Source organism: Neolamprologus brichardi, chromosome 8 (genome assembly GCF_056152115.1).
Source record: "Neolamprologus brichardi isolate AB-2024 chromosome 8, ASM5615211v1, whole genome shotgun sequence".
In the NCBI taxonomy this organism is placed as follows: Eukaryota; Metazoa; Chordata; class Actinopteri; order Cichliformes; family Cichlidae; genus Neolamprologus; species Neolamprologus brichardi.
In genome coordinates, this window is record NC_142111.1 from 17,644,346 (window position 1) to 17,660,803 (window position 16,458).

At 39.8% G+C, this 16,458-nt stretch overlaps 1 protein-coding gene across 2 annotated transcripts in view; it reads right to left on the reverse strand.

The window, feature by feature from the left end:
• Positions 1-16,458, reverse strand: part of adam12a (ADAM metallopeptidase domain 12a) — a 78,761-nt gene that overhangs the window by 15,122 nt on the left and 47,181 nt on the right. For both annotated transcript variants that reach the window (XM_006791052.3, XM_087844726.1), the window contains exons 6-11: positions 16,032-16,218; positions 9,437-9,502; positions 8,775-8,846; positions 8,203-8,372; positions 7,121-7,205; positions 5,455-5,603 (exon numbers count right to left, since the gene is read on the reverse strand). In XM_006791052.3, the coding sequence (XP_006791115.2) occupies positions 5,455-5,603; positions 7,121-7,205; positions 8,203-8,372; positions 8,775-8,846; positions 9,437-9,502; positions 16,032-16,218 (729 nt within the window). The remainder of the gene's footprint in view (positions 1-5,454; positions 5,604-7,120; positions 7,206-8,202; positions 8,373-8,774; positions 8,847-9,436; positions 9,503-16,031; positions 16,219-16,458) is intronic.

Genomic DNA, 16,458 nt, shown 5'->3' on the forward strand with positions numbered 1-16,458 from the left:
CTCTGGAGAGACCCGCCTGAGATAAGCAGATAAGTCTCACTGAATAAGTGACCTCTTTAAAAATCACTTCCTCTTTTATGTGAAGCCATCTCTCATAGTCTCAGTTTTCCATTATTCTCTTATCGTTGTCTTTCTTCATTGTTTATTGTTTCTGCTCTATTGCTTTTATTCTTTTATTGATATTTATTATTTAAATTGTCATCTTGTACCTTGCATTTTGCACCTATCCCCGCCAACTTCACCGCAGATTTATCTTGTTTTGTTGGACCTTAATGATCGGCTTTATTCTGCTTTCTTGCTAGTCTGTAAAAGCCCTTTTGAAAAAGGGTGTAATTTAAATAAAATGTATTATTATCGTGCCATTTTATTATTTATGCCATCAACACTAATGCTGACCCTTTACTACCTCTGCCACCCACGTGCCTGTGGCTTTAAAAGCCTGATTTTCTTTCCTTTGCATGGGAAAGAGAGACCTTTTCTACCATATAAAACACATCTATCTTGAACCTGGCCACAGCAGCAACGTGCTCAACAACTGAATATTATAGACACAGTCAAACATGAAATCCAGAGTGGTAAAACTTTACTGGCATTAATTTGATGATATTTTTATGTATTTTTTAAAGGTTTTTCTGGTGGATTGTTGACAGGAAATGTCACAACTGCAAACAACCCACAATTCTTCACTTCACTGAGGTCAGTATGAATGTAGTAGAGCTGTTGGGACCCACTGGCTGTATTGCACACAAGCTATAAAACACTTACTCTTTGAATCTTTGACTTCTGAGAAGGAGAAACGTCTGTGTAACTTAATGTTGGCAACTCTTTCAAACTGTGTTTCCCTGTGATTGGGTTTTCACATCTAATACAGCTCTAAATATGTCATGACACTTTGTGAATGTTTGGCACGGCCTCATTCTTGGCTTGTCTTTGATTTCCAACATGTGCGGAGGCGGCTTACATCACCCCTCGCTGCTGACCCCCCCACCCCGTTCGCAGGTTGCATTAGGTAAAAGTGGGTTACCTCGAAGCAGATCTCCAGACATTCTGGATTAAAGCAAAAGATCAGAGTGGCTTTGTAATGAAATGAAATGGTGAAAGGAAATAGCAGTCAAGACAGCTGTAGTAATAACCGTAATTGTGCCCTCTTTCCCCCTCCTCCTCCACTCTGATCAACAGCTGTCAAGACTGCTGTTCAACAAGCAGGGCACTTCCTTAGCAACTGCTGTTGTTGATTTCCTCCTTGCCCCCAAAGCCTGAGCCAAAATTGCCCGTTGAAAAGTTGAACCCCCTCCTTCGTTGCATTCATTCAGTTTCCATGAACTCAGCCCTGCTCTTCAATTACCAGCCTGTGCAATGCATGACAAAACTCTCACGTCTGTTTTTTTTTCTTTTTGTAACTCTTGAGATACATGAGCTGCTCGGGGATCCAGCTGTTCTTTATGAGAGGCAATACACAAATAATTGGTATAGCCTAACAATCTGGAGGTAGGAGGAGGAATAATGACTGTGAAAAGGCAGAGGCACCAATGATTTACACTGGATGGCATTTAGCAGCTGCAGTCCTCAGGGCTAGCAGGCCATTGCCAAGGCCAGTAATGGCTGGCACATCTGGTGCATACGGTGAACTGGAAATGCTGAAGACAACCACTCATCGTCTTGGCCAAAAGACCCAGTTTGACTCAATCTTGTTCCCAGCTGATCTCATTCTTGTCTTGGTTTAAGTCGAATTGCCTTGCCTTTACGACAAATCTTTGTTCCGTCTTATCGAACTCAATGTTTCCCACTCATGCTCTAATTCCAGTATAGATTGAATGTTTTTTGTGCTCTCTGGTTCATCTCCGACTTATAGTCAGTGTTTGACAGTTGGCTCCTAAGCTTCAGAGGTCCAGCATTTGATGGTTGAAAGAGAGTACAAAACATCGATGCAAATGGAGAGAGCGGGGATCGGTCTATGATAAGGAATAATTTCCAGGTTTATCAGGACTTAATGATCTGCACAGCGCAAAATACAGAGCTGGAAGCTTTGCTGCAACAACAAGGTAGATAAAATGTGACATTTGTTTGTGTTTGTTTGTTTTGTTTGAAGAGGTGAAAGAAGTAAGTAATCTTTAAAGGAAGATATATCTGACAAAATGTCCTGCCTCCCTACATATTTCTTATTAAAACATAAAATAACCAACACACGAGCGTCATCTCAATATGAGCGTTTGCTGTAAACTATGACCTTAAAGCCAAACTCTATTATACCAGTGATTAGTTGCAAAGTATCACATTAAAATTCAGAGAGCCGTTAGACCCAAATTTAGCTCAGCGGGGCTTTTTCCTCACAGCCTTTCCGTCCTTGCAGTTCAGATCACAAAAATTCAATTTATACTGCATCTTTTCAGCCACGAAACAGCGATGAGGTTATGAATCAGATCTTCTGCAATATCCAGTGAGAATATTTTTCAAAATACCAAATTAGTCATTTACTGACATTTAGGAAGACCTAATGTTCTGGCACAATTGTGAACAAAGAAAATTTGAACCTGAACATGACAACTGACGAACAAAACAACTGCTGCTTCACCAGATATTTCATATGGACTTTTACAGATTCCTTAATGCAAGTAGAGCCCGAGCTCTAATTAAACAAGGCGCACTAGTGAGCACCCTTTGACTCACTTTCTGTGATTTCTAATTATTTAATGACAAAACATATATATCAGCTTTGTATTACAGTCATTTTGCAACACACTCTCTTTCAGAACATACCAAGGACATGCATGCCCATCAACTTAAATGGCAAGCTTACACATGCAGTGTGGTACACATTTAAAGCAAATTAATGGCTTTCTGATTCATTAGAAATACTGAATTTACTGTTTAACGCTTTGGCATTGGTACAATTTCTTCTGCAAATCAAGATAGTAGACATAATTTGAAAAAAAGAGCTTGTTAAAAAACAGCTAATATGTTTTAGCTAGAATGACGTGTCAGTTTTTCTAAAATTATGAGAATCATTAATCGTTTTTATTTTTGAAAACCAAGACGCTCTATCCCATTTTGATTCGAGCCAAGCTGCTGTTCAGTCAGAATGTAGTCTATACTCTCTTTTTTCATTCTCATGTCCTGCACACCCTGCTGTATGTTTTATGAGCTCAACATCTTACTTTATGGCCCTTGCAATAAACAGCTTCCATCCAGAAAGCTGCACTTTCTGAATGAAAGCACAAAAACCGGTCAATAAACAGTAAACCAGATCATCAAACTTGGAGCTCGGACACAACGGAATAAAACAGAAGAGGACCGGAAGACTAATGCACAACCATAGTTTCTGCATTAGTCTTTCAAAAACATGGATTTCTCATGTTTGTGCACACACGCACGTGCTCATGTGTCCACAAAAGAGCGATGAGCTCATTTGTTTGTGTTTGTGCGTTTGTCGAGGAGATATAATCTCAAAGGATGAGAAATACCAGCGTGTTCTCATTTAGAGCTAATGGGTGGATGCAGAGATGGATAGAGAGGAGGACGCAACAAATGGCCTTGACCAGTGTGAACAGGAAACAAGCAGTCCTCTGTGCAGATGTGTAGTTGGCACTGGGTCAGCTTGCAGTTTTATTGCCCACCCCCTATCATCTACCCCACAAACACTCTCTACCCCACAGTAACAATGACAAACTGGATCTCATTATCTCCTTTGCCTTATTCCTGGAGCCACAGCAAGGCCAGGAGAGTTTGAAGGGCGCCTGTATATAAGCAACAATGTTTCTGTGAACCTACAATTACTCTGTGCTATTTGACTAAAACAAAAGAGAAAAAATGGTACTCGTGATTGACTGAGTGTAGGCGAGCCTTGCCAGTACTTTCAATTACAGAATGGAGGGGCTGATAATCAGACAGGCATTTGTGCCAGTTCTTTTCAGAGCAGGCCTTGAGTCGAGGTGTGTATGATAAAACGGTTTAGTACAAATATCTGATTTTCTCTCTAAAAAGAAAAACAGAATTCGGGTAATTTTAGCAAAATGTTTGTAGAAATATAGTGCTTTTAAGCAACTGCAGGGCCTTGAACTGGACCCATGGGGGAAACTTTATGGTACTGACCTGGAATAAATAAAGAGGCAGAATGAGAGAATGTAGAGTTCCTAAACATCCTTATTTAAATGTATTGGTTCCTTAATCCAGGATTAAAAAGCAGGGCAGAAATATTGAGCAAAGAGGAGGAGTAGAGGGGATTATTTTTAAAACCAAGGACTAAATAATTTATTTCTTTTGTCTGCTATAATAATAATAAAAAAAAGAAAACAGTCTCCGTGGAGAAAAACATGCTAAATATTCATGTATTATTTAATTTGCCTTTATTTAAAGTGTGGCACAAACACCTTTTTTCACATTCAGAGAGGTTCATCATTGCTGCATGCAACTTGAGATTCAAACAGTAAGGAGAAGGTGGTGGATTTTGCCTACATTAAAACTACAGTTTTCAGGGGTCTTCAATTATTTACTTGGGGCTGCTAAGAGATTTTCCAGCATTAAAGTTGCATGTATATCAAAGAATAGCGTCACTGTAACTGTCTGTGAAAAGGGGAGAGGCAGACGACAAGAGGAGGAGAGCAAAGGAAACACAAAACCATTTTATTTCTACTTCAACAAACATTTCTTTCCCTTTTTAATATATTCACTCTGTTGCCATATTTGGCAAAGACCTTGACCAGGAATACCCTCAATCAGAGTATAATGTAAGTCTACACTTCTTACGACTCGGTTGTTTTCTAAGTCTATAATAAGGAATACTCTTATGGTGTTTTTCATGGGCTTGGGCCAAACCAAATAGAGAGGGATGTTTCCAGCATAAACACCAGTCGGAGGCTCCCACAGACCACAAGGCCTTGGCTGAAACAGACACCCCAATGTTTCTACTCAGAACGTCCTCTGCATCTGCTGGGTCTACTATAAGATGTCAAGACTATGGTGAGCAATTAGATGTAATTGAGCTGTTGAATTTTAAGCCATTTTGTCACTCAGATACTCTTAATGAGCAACTTTCTTGTTTCCACATGTACAGTACACATCTTTAGTCTGCAAGACATCATCTGCATTATGTCAGGGAATAAGTCAGTCAGTGTCTTGTGCTGTCACGGCCATGCACTGCCACTGAACTACTGGCTTCCCATTCGGAGTGAGTCATATTGCCTTGGGGCATTAGCACAGCTGTTGAATCTGCCATAAACCCAATGGCCCAACAGTTAATTGGCATAATTTGCTTACTGCTCAGCAAACAATAAATTACAAGGGAAGAGCATGTGGAATTATGTTTACATAAGATCGCAATCAGGGTTTTTTTGATGACACTTACTGTACTTAATGAGTACATTCATTTAAATTAGTGATAGTTTTATATTATAATGATGTATTTTAGATGCGTGCGTGTGTTTTTTAAGATGGGGTGGAGCTGAAACTGTGACTCACCCAGTGGAGGGAGTCATGATGCAGCCTCCACGATCCACAGTCACTCTACAGCCGCACCCTCGTTCTGGCGTGTCATGGTTCATCCCAAAGTTGTGTCCAAGCTCGTGGGCCAGAGTGACTGCAGCGCCCAGGGGGTTGTCTGAATGGTCCTGCAAAAGAGATCAATCACAAAACGTGCCGTCTTACCTCATCTCCCCTCAAACCTCTTTACCTCGTTTTTCAGAGCTATCTCTGTATTTCCAGGCTAGGCATGAATCCATGAAGCAATATCCATTATTAAATTTGCTCAGTATACAGATCTGTCGCAGCAACAATAGCAGAAGCTAATTAAGAACAGACGTTTCTGATTGCATTCTCTGAGGAAAATAGCAAATAACAAAAAAATTAACGCAAGCCAAATTGTTGTTCCCCACAGGAGCCACTGGAGAAACATTACTCAAAACAAGTGAGCGTAATTGCATATTGCCAAGATTAAACAAACAATTCTGTTGAATCTGTGCTTATCAGAGCATTTCGTCTGCTCGACACTGAGGCACAGAAATGAGCTATGAAAGCAGACTGCGGGCTGTCACCTTCAGCTCGCTCGTCAAACTCTGACAGAGGCAGATGTGCTGCTTCATCTTCACAAATAAAGACATCCTCTCGGCAAATAGGTTGGAAGACAAAGAAAAACCGAAAGGCCTCGGTGAAAATCAGACACTCAATTTTGGCAGGACAGAAATTAAAAATAGACAGTGTTAGCAGATGTACAGTAAAGATGAACCTACAGTGGCACACAGAATGAAACCTGACGTTTGCTGGGGATTTTCTGCAAGGCGTTCAAAGCATTAACACACAAAGAGGGCATATAAATAATATACAGTAGATGGCTATCATGGATGCAAAGCTGTACGTGTCAGACCACCTCACTTTTGGAGTCTCTCGTCACAGCGCGTTATTTTGTAGCACCGTGCAAATCAAGCTTAGGCTGCTGAACTGCTCTGCTGGGGGCTTTTGAAAGAAACAGTCAGCTATTTTGAGTGCAATCCAAATGTGCAGCCCAGATTCATGCAAATAAGTTGGATTCTGTTTCCTGGACCAAACCCATTCAGACTCATTTACCAACAGATGAGGCTGAGGAGCTCAGGAGGGCACGTCACGCAACCGTCTGTGCTTTGTCTCATCACACCAATGAAATGAATATGACATTTAGGGCTGGTGAATGGAGATTCCTCATGTCTGACATGTCTAAGATTTAACTGCCTGGAGAGAGAGCAATGAGACCCACAGGGAAAGCCTAACTAATGAGTTCAAAGGTAGCTGGTAAATGAAGAGACACAACCCGGTCAAACCCGGTCATCTGTGGCTGGGGGTTCTATAGCCTTAAGTATGTGTGCATACAGTACACAGATCTATCCTAATGATCCACTCCCTACTTTACCATCTGCAGGACAAGAGTGAAGAACCATCTGGCGACCAAACCTAACCAGCCAGCCAGGCCTTTAAGACTGAAATAATAGGATGTCTTGTGCTAATGCAACACATTAAAGTTCTGCGATGATTCATTATTTATGACTTGCATTTTCATTCGGCTTGTGATCCCTTAAAATATATTAAATACGATTCAGTGGCGTTTCCCACGTATACCCTCCTCATACCCTTCTTAAAAACACACTTATTAGCCTACCATGACGATTCCTCCTGACTGCTCCGCTGTGCACATACTCATGATGGGTGCCATACCAATAGTGGTTCCCTGGAAATACACCCCACTGAAAATGAGAACACAGCGGTTACTATATTGCTCAAATATGCAGCCATGCATGTGTTCACACTTCTGTCATTAAAGGCGCCGTTGAGGATTTCTGACCACTAGCAATATGCGGCGTTTCCTGTAACAGAAGATGATGTTTTGAAGACTGCTGCGGGTCCACCAGTGCAAATGCGCTCTGGCAGCTGCATTTCAAAAACATACATTAAGGCTTTCATACAAGGGCAGGAAGCATTTCATTTGCTTCTAATTGGTCGCGAATGCCAAATAAGCTCAAGCTTTATTCAAAATCGGGAGCATACGGCCAAGTTAGCAGCTGTGTGAAATTATACATCACGTTAGATAAATGCCCACACATCTCGGCTTACAGTTTTAAGTCTTTTACTGACAGACCAACAACTACTGTAACACTGCTACTGTTAATGTCTTTCCACTGACTAAAAATGATATATTCGTTAAAAAAATTCCACCTCATGTTTCTGTTAACATTTGTTTTACTGGCAGCTGTAACAGAGCCATTGTTCTCTGAATGTTTTCTTTTTTAGCGGTGGTTGTTTTGTTAACATTCATCTACCAAATGAGAGGGGTAACAACTGTGTAAAGACCCAAACACCCATCATGTCTCCTTAACAGCGTCTGTGTGGCTAGCATCTACCCACATACCGTAGGATGGGTCGTTCTGTAACTGGAGGACAATGCAGGCTATAAATAATGGTTAAAAATGACCTCTTACTTTATAATTTTGTGTTGTGTATTTAAAAAATCAAATATGTTGTGCGCTGTGGGTTTTGCAGATCTTTTAAAAGGTGGGAGTTCAATTTTTTGTAGTCATGTGTTTAGTTTAGAAACTCTACACCACCCAGTAAATTGGGTAGCTCCAAAGAATAACCATCAGCTGCACTACTAAGCATCATATTTTGTTTAGTTGGGAATAAAGAAAACCTTTCATACAAAGGATTTATCCTAAACACAGGCATTGCATCTCTATGCTACAGTACCTGATTAGCTGGGCGTTGTCATGTGGCTTTTGAGGCAACAGCTTGACCTTTCTCCAGTCCAGGAACTCGTGCAAGGTAGTAAATGGGTCCTGGGTTATGGGACACTTGTCCACATCACTCCACACCTCCAGCCCCACGAGAGCCACACGGATATTCAGAGCCCTGTAGAACTAACAGGTTGGAGTCGGAAGCAGGGAGAGGGATGCCATTATAGATGTGTTTAACATTTTTGCCACTGTCTTTACTGCAAATTACCTATTAACCACAAATGCTATAGAACAAGTCACTTAAAACCAAAAGTGGCTCTGTATAAGTCCTTAAATATTTATCAGCGTATGGCTCTCCATATGAATAAATCAGCTTTTTGCTTCTGTTGTGTTTAACAGCCACCCACGGCACAGTCTATTAAACTGGCTGCATCACAAAATTTCCCAGCCAAGTTATGAAATTGATCATCCATTCATAATCCAATCAACCTCTGCCCGCAGGTCGGTCAATTCTCACCAGGCTTAATGTGACCTCTAATAAATCACAATCCACCACTGCATTCCCTCTTTGGATTCAATTGTTACCTTGTCCACGTAATTAGCAATCTCAGCCAGCCGCTGCTTGACTTTGTCCATGTCCTTGCCTTGCTTCTGAAACTGAACAATACAAGTAGAGAGAATGAAGCAAAGAGCTGCCCTCTTGAATGCTTATTACCCTCAAAGATAGTATTTTGGACATATCGCATTATAGCGTAATATTGTATCAGTTGTAGAAATGTCTTCATAGGGTGCGCTCTAGCCCCCATTCTTGCCACTGCTGCTGTAGCTGTTATCATCAAAAGGCTCCTCGGTAAAGGTTATGCTGAAAAGATAACCTCAACTGCTTTGTATTATATTCGGAATTTATTCAGGCTCTAAAGCATGTGACTTTGACCCATGTGTCTCAAACTAGTGAGAAACTGTTTCTTCTTTTAGCTTTCTTAAAAGGTCTAAGAGCCCACATAAGGAACGGTCTCATTTGTGAGTCAAGTGGTCAGTGATGTATGCAGCGGGATGTAGATGGAGCTGGAGAGCGAATTGGGGGAGCGAGTGGACGCATCAGAGCTGACACAAAGGCAGTGGTGGCGCCTTCTTATCTGTGTCTCAAGAGGAAGGAAGCTTGCTTGGGATCTGGTCTTTGAGCCTCTTTACATTGGAAGTCAGCAGGAAGATGAAGAGGATGATGAGACCGTTTGACCTCTGCTTACCTCTCGGTTGTCAGCCACGATGATCAGCTCCACATACTTGGTTGTAGTCTGGGCATGGCGCTTATGCTGCAAGAGATAAATGAAAGGGAGTGGACAGGCAACAGTTGGATGGAAAGCAGAAAAGGATGAAAGATGGAGGAAAAGGAGATATGAATCCAAGAAGAGCAAATGACAGAGGAGGTGGAGGGTGCAAATAACAAAACAATAAACCAGGGGATGAGAAGAAAGGAGTAGGGAGGAGAGGGTAGAGACAGAAGGATGTTAGTAAGGAGCACTTTACTGCAGCTTTCTGGAAAGGGCAGCCTAAATCCAGCAGGTGGCCACTCGAGATGGCTTTTCACCTGAACTGCACTCTACACAAAAGGCAGCAGAAATGAAAATCAGCAAAAAACAATCAGCTACGCTTCACATCTGACCCAGTAAGAGCCACTAAGGTCACACAAATCTGATAACACTCCAAACGAATTGCTATTGTTTGTTTAGTGCAGTGCTGCATGGTCTGTTGGCACACAATATAAAAAAATGAATAGATTTTCTTTATAAAACATAAAAAGATTTTGATTTGCTAAATAGATATAAAATACAAATTTTAGACAAATTTATGGGGATTTTACCAGCTTTTGTTTTTTCTCCCCCAGATGGTTATTATAAAGAATGCAGGTTTAACCCTCTGGGGACTACCTTTGATTTTACCTTTATATTTCACTTTTAAAAACTGTTTATCTTGCCTTGTTTGGTATCATTATTTTCAGCACAACCTCAAATATCTGAAATTGGAGTTCTTTTTTCATTTTGACATACTATATTAGCACAATTGATCTAAATTCAGACAAAAAATTTAAAATCTGAGTAGAAAAAAGGTATATTTTTACTGTAAAAACCACAAACATGTCTAATGAATCATTTTTATAACTTGAAATGCAAATAGAATTTGCACATTTCTAAAAATTATGCACAAGTTTTGCAAACAACAAAGTTATATGGTACTATTTACCTAAAAATACAGCCAAGGCCTCAGGCGGTTTTTATATAACTATTAGAACAATTAGGTGTTCTGCATCAAATAAGAAGACACACAAATTATTTGTGCCACTCCAAAAAAAGAGTTTCTGTCCATTATAAGACAGAGGAGAATACCACAGGCCTTAACCCTGCAGGTCTGACAACCGGAGGTGTATCAGTCCAGTTTTCAACGCGCCGGCGCATCCGTCGACCCCAGAGGGTTAAGGCACTGGGCATGGAAGCTACACCCATCGTTTATATACAGTCTAATGAATATTCAGCTCTTTTTTGTGTGACCAGAGATTGTGAGTGTTCAACCTGTTTTGAATAGACAGGAAAACGGTGTGAAACTAAAATGAAAATCTTTGAAATAATATCAGTTACAGCAGCGAGTATACTTAAAACACAGCATCAAGTCTTGGGCCACCCCTGATTTCTTTGTGTTTTGGTAGGAAAATGAGAAAACAAAGTACAGCGACTTATTGAAACGTTTATAAATGTATATGGAAATACAAAATATAAGGAAAAAAAGCTTAAAAATCAATATTTAGTTTATTCAATCAATGCTGGATCAACATTTTCTGACAGGTCTTTGTGGATTTTTGAGAGCAGTAAATACTGCTGTCGATTGTTGTTTAGGTCTTCCACTCCACTCTGCCCAATTTTCTTAATGTTTTTAAGGACAGACTGCACACCATGCCCAGATATGCCAAGTTTTTGGCTAATAGCTCCTTGGGAATCACCTCATTAATACAAAATGCTACTTTATGTCTGTGAACCTGTATTCCTTTGGCATTTTTCATAGATTGAGCTAGAGAAAAAGAATACAAATTATGTGTTTTGTGACAGGCTGCTAGTAACAAAATGCCTTAAGAAATGATCTCTGTTATGTCTAGACACAACATTGGAGTCATCCCTTAAATTAGGTGCAGTTTTTAATGCTTGAATAAGCATGTCCTGGCTGAGGATTCTTAAAGGTAAAATTGTTATTGCTAAAATTGTTAGGCTGACATTTTAATACTAAATAGGAGTGTCCAGTCCTATTTAAGTTATTTACCATTACCATTACTGCTGATTAGCAGTAAATTGAAAAACATTGAATGGAATGTCGTTAGTGTTTGGGCATAAACTGGTTCATTAAAATTTTGATCTAATGGTATTTATGAAAGGAAACTTATAAAATCGCCATTGTGATGATGATGCAACTTCTATAAATCCAATTCTAAAAGAATTCACAGGCTGTGTTCATGCTTTGGCATCAACTACTTGATGCAACACGCGGTGCTACAGTCTGTTTTACCTGCATATAGGTACACACACGCACACAATCTTGTTCTTTCCACTCACACACTTGCAGATCCTGCGAGCTAAAGGTTCTGACTTCACACCATGGCCCTCTTTCAACCTGAGCCTCTTTATCCTTGCTGGCCTGGCAGCTTGGATCCTCTCTGCTCTTATCTGCCTCCTCCATAGATAAGCCAGGATGGGCAAGTGTGCTCTAAATACACCCTATGGTGATTAAGTCTCTAGGAGGCCACTGGGGAGGAAAAATACACACAAATACTGTTCTTTCAACTCAGTGAAGAGCAATGTTGTTCTGGAGGAGAATCCAGTCAGTTAGAGTCATAGGTCTAAATGTACAATAGATACTTTCTAGCATCTTTATCAAAATAAAACTGAAACTGCTATGGGAACAGGAAAACACTGCTAATTTAAAGTGGAACACAAACCTGTTATCCTGTTTATAACATCTATCTTATCTAACATCTATCTGGAAAATCTGCATGACACACCCTTCATTGATGAAACTTCCACTGGTGTGCATAAAAAAACTCAACCTAGATAATCAACCTAGGAAAGGGAGTGAAAGAAGGATGCATCTACAGGGCAGCAGATGCTGATGTGGTATACGCCCTTAACCTACCAAAGGAGGTGATGTGATGTCTGTAATTAGTTTAGGCTAGCATGTATAAGCTCATAGTTCTTTAATATGAATTAAAGCACACTTCAGACATGGCTCATCCATGTGCTATGATCTGTTTCAAGCATGAAAGACAAGACACTCAAATCATGGTCATTACGGATAGTCACGTTTTCAACATGGATCCTTGTTAGAATTCATGTTGCAGACGTGCTGTTCCTCTCAGCAAGCCATCATATCTCTCTACCCTTTTCAGCCTCATCTGATGTTCATCATCCAGGGGCACTCTTGTCAACACACCTTTTAATCTTTAGACCCTCAAGCAGACTACTTTGCAGTTTATCAAAGCTACAGTGCACACCTCTGTGCCCCCGTGTAACATGCTGAGATGAACCTGCATGCCTTCTGCTAAGTACAGCAAATAAGGCTTCGTGCTTTTTGATGTACTTCTTCTCTCTTTGCTACACTAAACTCTGTTTATTACCATACTCTTTGCTATATTAACAAGACTGCTTGCTAAGCTCTTTCGCCATTAGTTAGACATTGATGTCTAAAGCATTGTCTCCTCTGTTTTCACATTTTTAACTTGACAATGGGGTCGCGACATTAGACATCCTGATGAATAAACTGCATCTTAGTGGAGATGATTTGCATTCTAATTCTGGCATCTCTTAGCATATAATGAGTGTTAGGGACATAGTGCTTTAAATGAGAACATTTTGATCCAATAAAACAAATAAAAGTTCATTTTTCACATGGGTATAATCCATCTGAACTTCTAAATTGCGTTGTTGTCAGGGTTTGTTCACTTGTGCTAAATCTTTGTAGCTCTCTTAAGTTTTAAGACAATGCTCGCCACTAAAGCCAGCGCTATAATCATTTGCAGCTATCAAGCCCTACAATAAAACATCAGAAAATCCCTAATACTGGAGAAATAAATAAATATAACAATGTGAAAACACAGGATGTTTTAGCCAGTATACCCATATGTTTGGTCTGCGTCCCACACTGATCTCAATGAAATGGTTGCAAAAATAAAAATCAGTTTTAACTAAAGCCCTGGAAAGTCCCTCACATTTTTTCTGCATTATGATTTTAGTATGTTTGCTTAGCCTCCATCTGGAACATCTGTTTCATCTTATGCACCACCTATATCCGAGTCCTTCCCTGTACTAATCCGCTTAATCAGCCATGTTTGTCCACTCCTGCTTTACCTCACCCCAAAGATAAAGATGACTGGAGTTTATGTTTTTCACTTATCAGTGCTCATCATCTGTAAAGCTTATGCTTTCTGAGGTTAGAAACTCCTCAGGGCCGTGCCCCTTGTGATTTATCTCTATGCTCAGTGTTGTAGCAGGGGGCAGAGTGGGATGGGGTTTCTTAAAAGCAATCTCTTTAATTCTGGATGGTCCTCCTGGAGGCCGTAAGCACAACCCAGCAGTTTCATCTCACATTAAGAGCAAATGCTATTGCTAAACAGCAAATGTACTTTTTTCACAGGCTTTTTTTTTTAAACTGCTCTCCTAACACACTCCAGAGCATCTGTCAGAACAAGTATCGGCTTCAAAAATATATATCCTGTCATTGTTCAATTCTGCATTTTATATTCTCTGAAGTCCAGAAAATCAAACTGGAATATTTCTCACTAGCTAGTTGATGCAGCTGGTCATCTTTACATCTTTTTTAGAGCCTCGCGTGATTATAATATCATCCTTAATGCATAAAGAAAAAACAAAAAAACAAAAGAAAGTGTTAATTTCTTACTGGGGACTGTAATGTTCTCTTAAGTCTATGAAACAGAGAGAGTTTTGCCTGTGGTAGCTGCTCTGTGAAGACATATTTAATAGCTAACTACTAATTTTAGCATACTGTCATAACCATCAGTCCTATAAAGAGGCTGCACAAAAGAACTTGAGAGACACTTTTTTTAACGGGGTTAATATATCATAGAGTGCTGTGAAAAAAAATCACCCCTTATTTCTTTATATTTTGCTTCCAAGGAGCCAGACTTCTTTAATTGTTTAAAGTAGTCTTTAGCAACAGTTCTTCAGACCTTATCAAAGGTCTTTTATCTCATCTAAACATTTTGCTGAACCTGACCATGTTCAGAAAAACGTACTTAACACTGACCTATGAATCACTCAAGCCTAAAAAGGCTTGAACGGACTCAACGGATGAACCAGTGTTGTGTTTACACATAGCAGACAACTTAGCAAAGAGGCCGTTTTAAGTTTCTTTCCATTTATTTGGTTGAATCTACAAAAAATGCCAAAGATAACACAATTATCTTTGATTTACTTTTGGACCAATAAGGTGGTTCCCCAAAAGCTATTAGCTAAAAACTTATGTCTTGGCATGATGTTCATTGTGTCCTCAAAAGAATTTTGGGAAACTGAACCAGTGGATGGCAAATGAAGCAGTTTCCTACAGCAGATGAACCGCATCCAAAAGTCATCTCATTAGGAAGGGAAAAGAAATCCAAAAAAAGACCTGATACAAGACCTAAGAAATGCATCTGGTCATTTAATGAATCCACATACTGTTCACCAAAGCTTCATCTGAAATGATCTCAGCATGAACAGTTGCTGTAAAGAAGCCATTCTAATGGAAGGAAAACTGAGAGAAAAGTCTGAGGTAGCCAAATTACACATTAAAATCTGTGGTACTATGGAGTGATGAATCTTTATCGGGAAGTTAGAAATATTTTGGTTCAAATTGTCTTCAATATTGTAGAGCGGGTTAGGAAAAGGTACAACAATGAGTGTCTAGAAACAAGTTTAAAACATGGCGGAGGCTCTGTCATAGTTTGTGACTGCATTTCAGCCAGTGGTGCTGGAGATTGGTGGAAAATTGGTGGAATTATGAATGCAAAAAAGTACCATCAGATTTTGATCCACCATATAATACCATCTGGAAAGCACCTGATTTGCAGCATGACAATGATCCCAAACACACTTCCAATGCAGTAAAAGCATACCTAGATAGATAGATAACACACACAATGGAAAAATACTGGTTATTGACTGGCCTCCCCAGAGCCTGAACTGCATAATATTTGAAGCAGGGTGGGATCATCTTGACAGAAAGCGGAACAAAAGGAAGCCGACATCCAAAAATGAGGTTCGACTATCCTTCAAAAAATCTGGAGAGCTTAGGCTAAACATTGCAAGAAAGCTTACCTAAGGGAGTTCAGGCTATGATGAAGAAGAATGGTGGTCATACTAAATACTGACTAGAAAGCTCACTAGAACTGTACAAACTCTGGTTTTGCCTTATATACTGTATTTACATGTGTTCCTATAAATCCCATTTTCCCCAAAAAACATAAAGAAATTGATAGTGGCTCAAGACTTTTGTACATTACTAGATAATTTATCAATTATAGTGGAGCAGGTATAAATAGTTAGTCCTATTAAAGATACGTCTTTAGTTTTCACTGAAGTTAAATGTTTGAAGTACAAAGAAGGCTGAAAGCTAAAACTTTTTCTCTGCTCTGCCTGATTTTACGATCGGACTTATTTGGAAAGAAAAAAAAACAGACAGGTTGAAAGGCCGGGGATCTAAAGTTCAAACCATGACCCCAGTCTGTATGGGGTGTACCTTTGTTGAATGAAAATAAAATCACATACTACATACTGAGAGTTTACTAGCTGTAGAAAAAATAATCCTTACCCTTGTGCTAAAAGCCTTGAATGGGCTGCCGTCTGTGTGCGCAGATGAATAGGTCGTGTTGAAATCATGGCCACAGGTGCCAGGAGCAAAATTGAGGTGTTCAGCTGTGTAAATCCAGTGAGTCCCATCAGAGCGATCAGCACATGGTTCCAGTACATAGGATCTTTCGCCAAGAGATATAAAACCCCTGCAGAACGAGGAAGAAGCTATCAGAGGTGCAAATATCGACAATGCAATAAAAAATAATCAAACGCGATGACCAAGATGACATGTCATTAGCGATGAGTGCACCCATTGTGCATAAACTGTAAGATTCTGTAAACCTTGCACAATGTTCACAATCACACAAACTTGTACTGAACCAACTCCAAGCCTCACTGCTGCAAACACAAATGGGGAGCTATTTGTCTCCGTGAGCAGGTCAAGA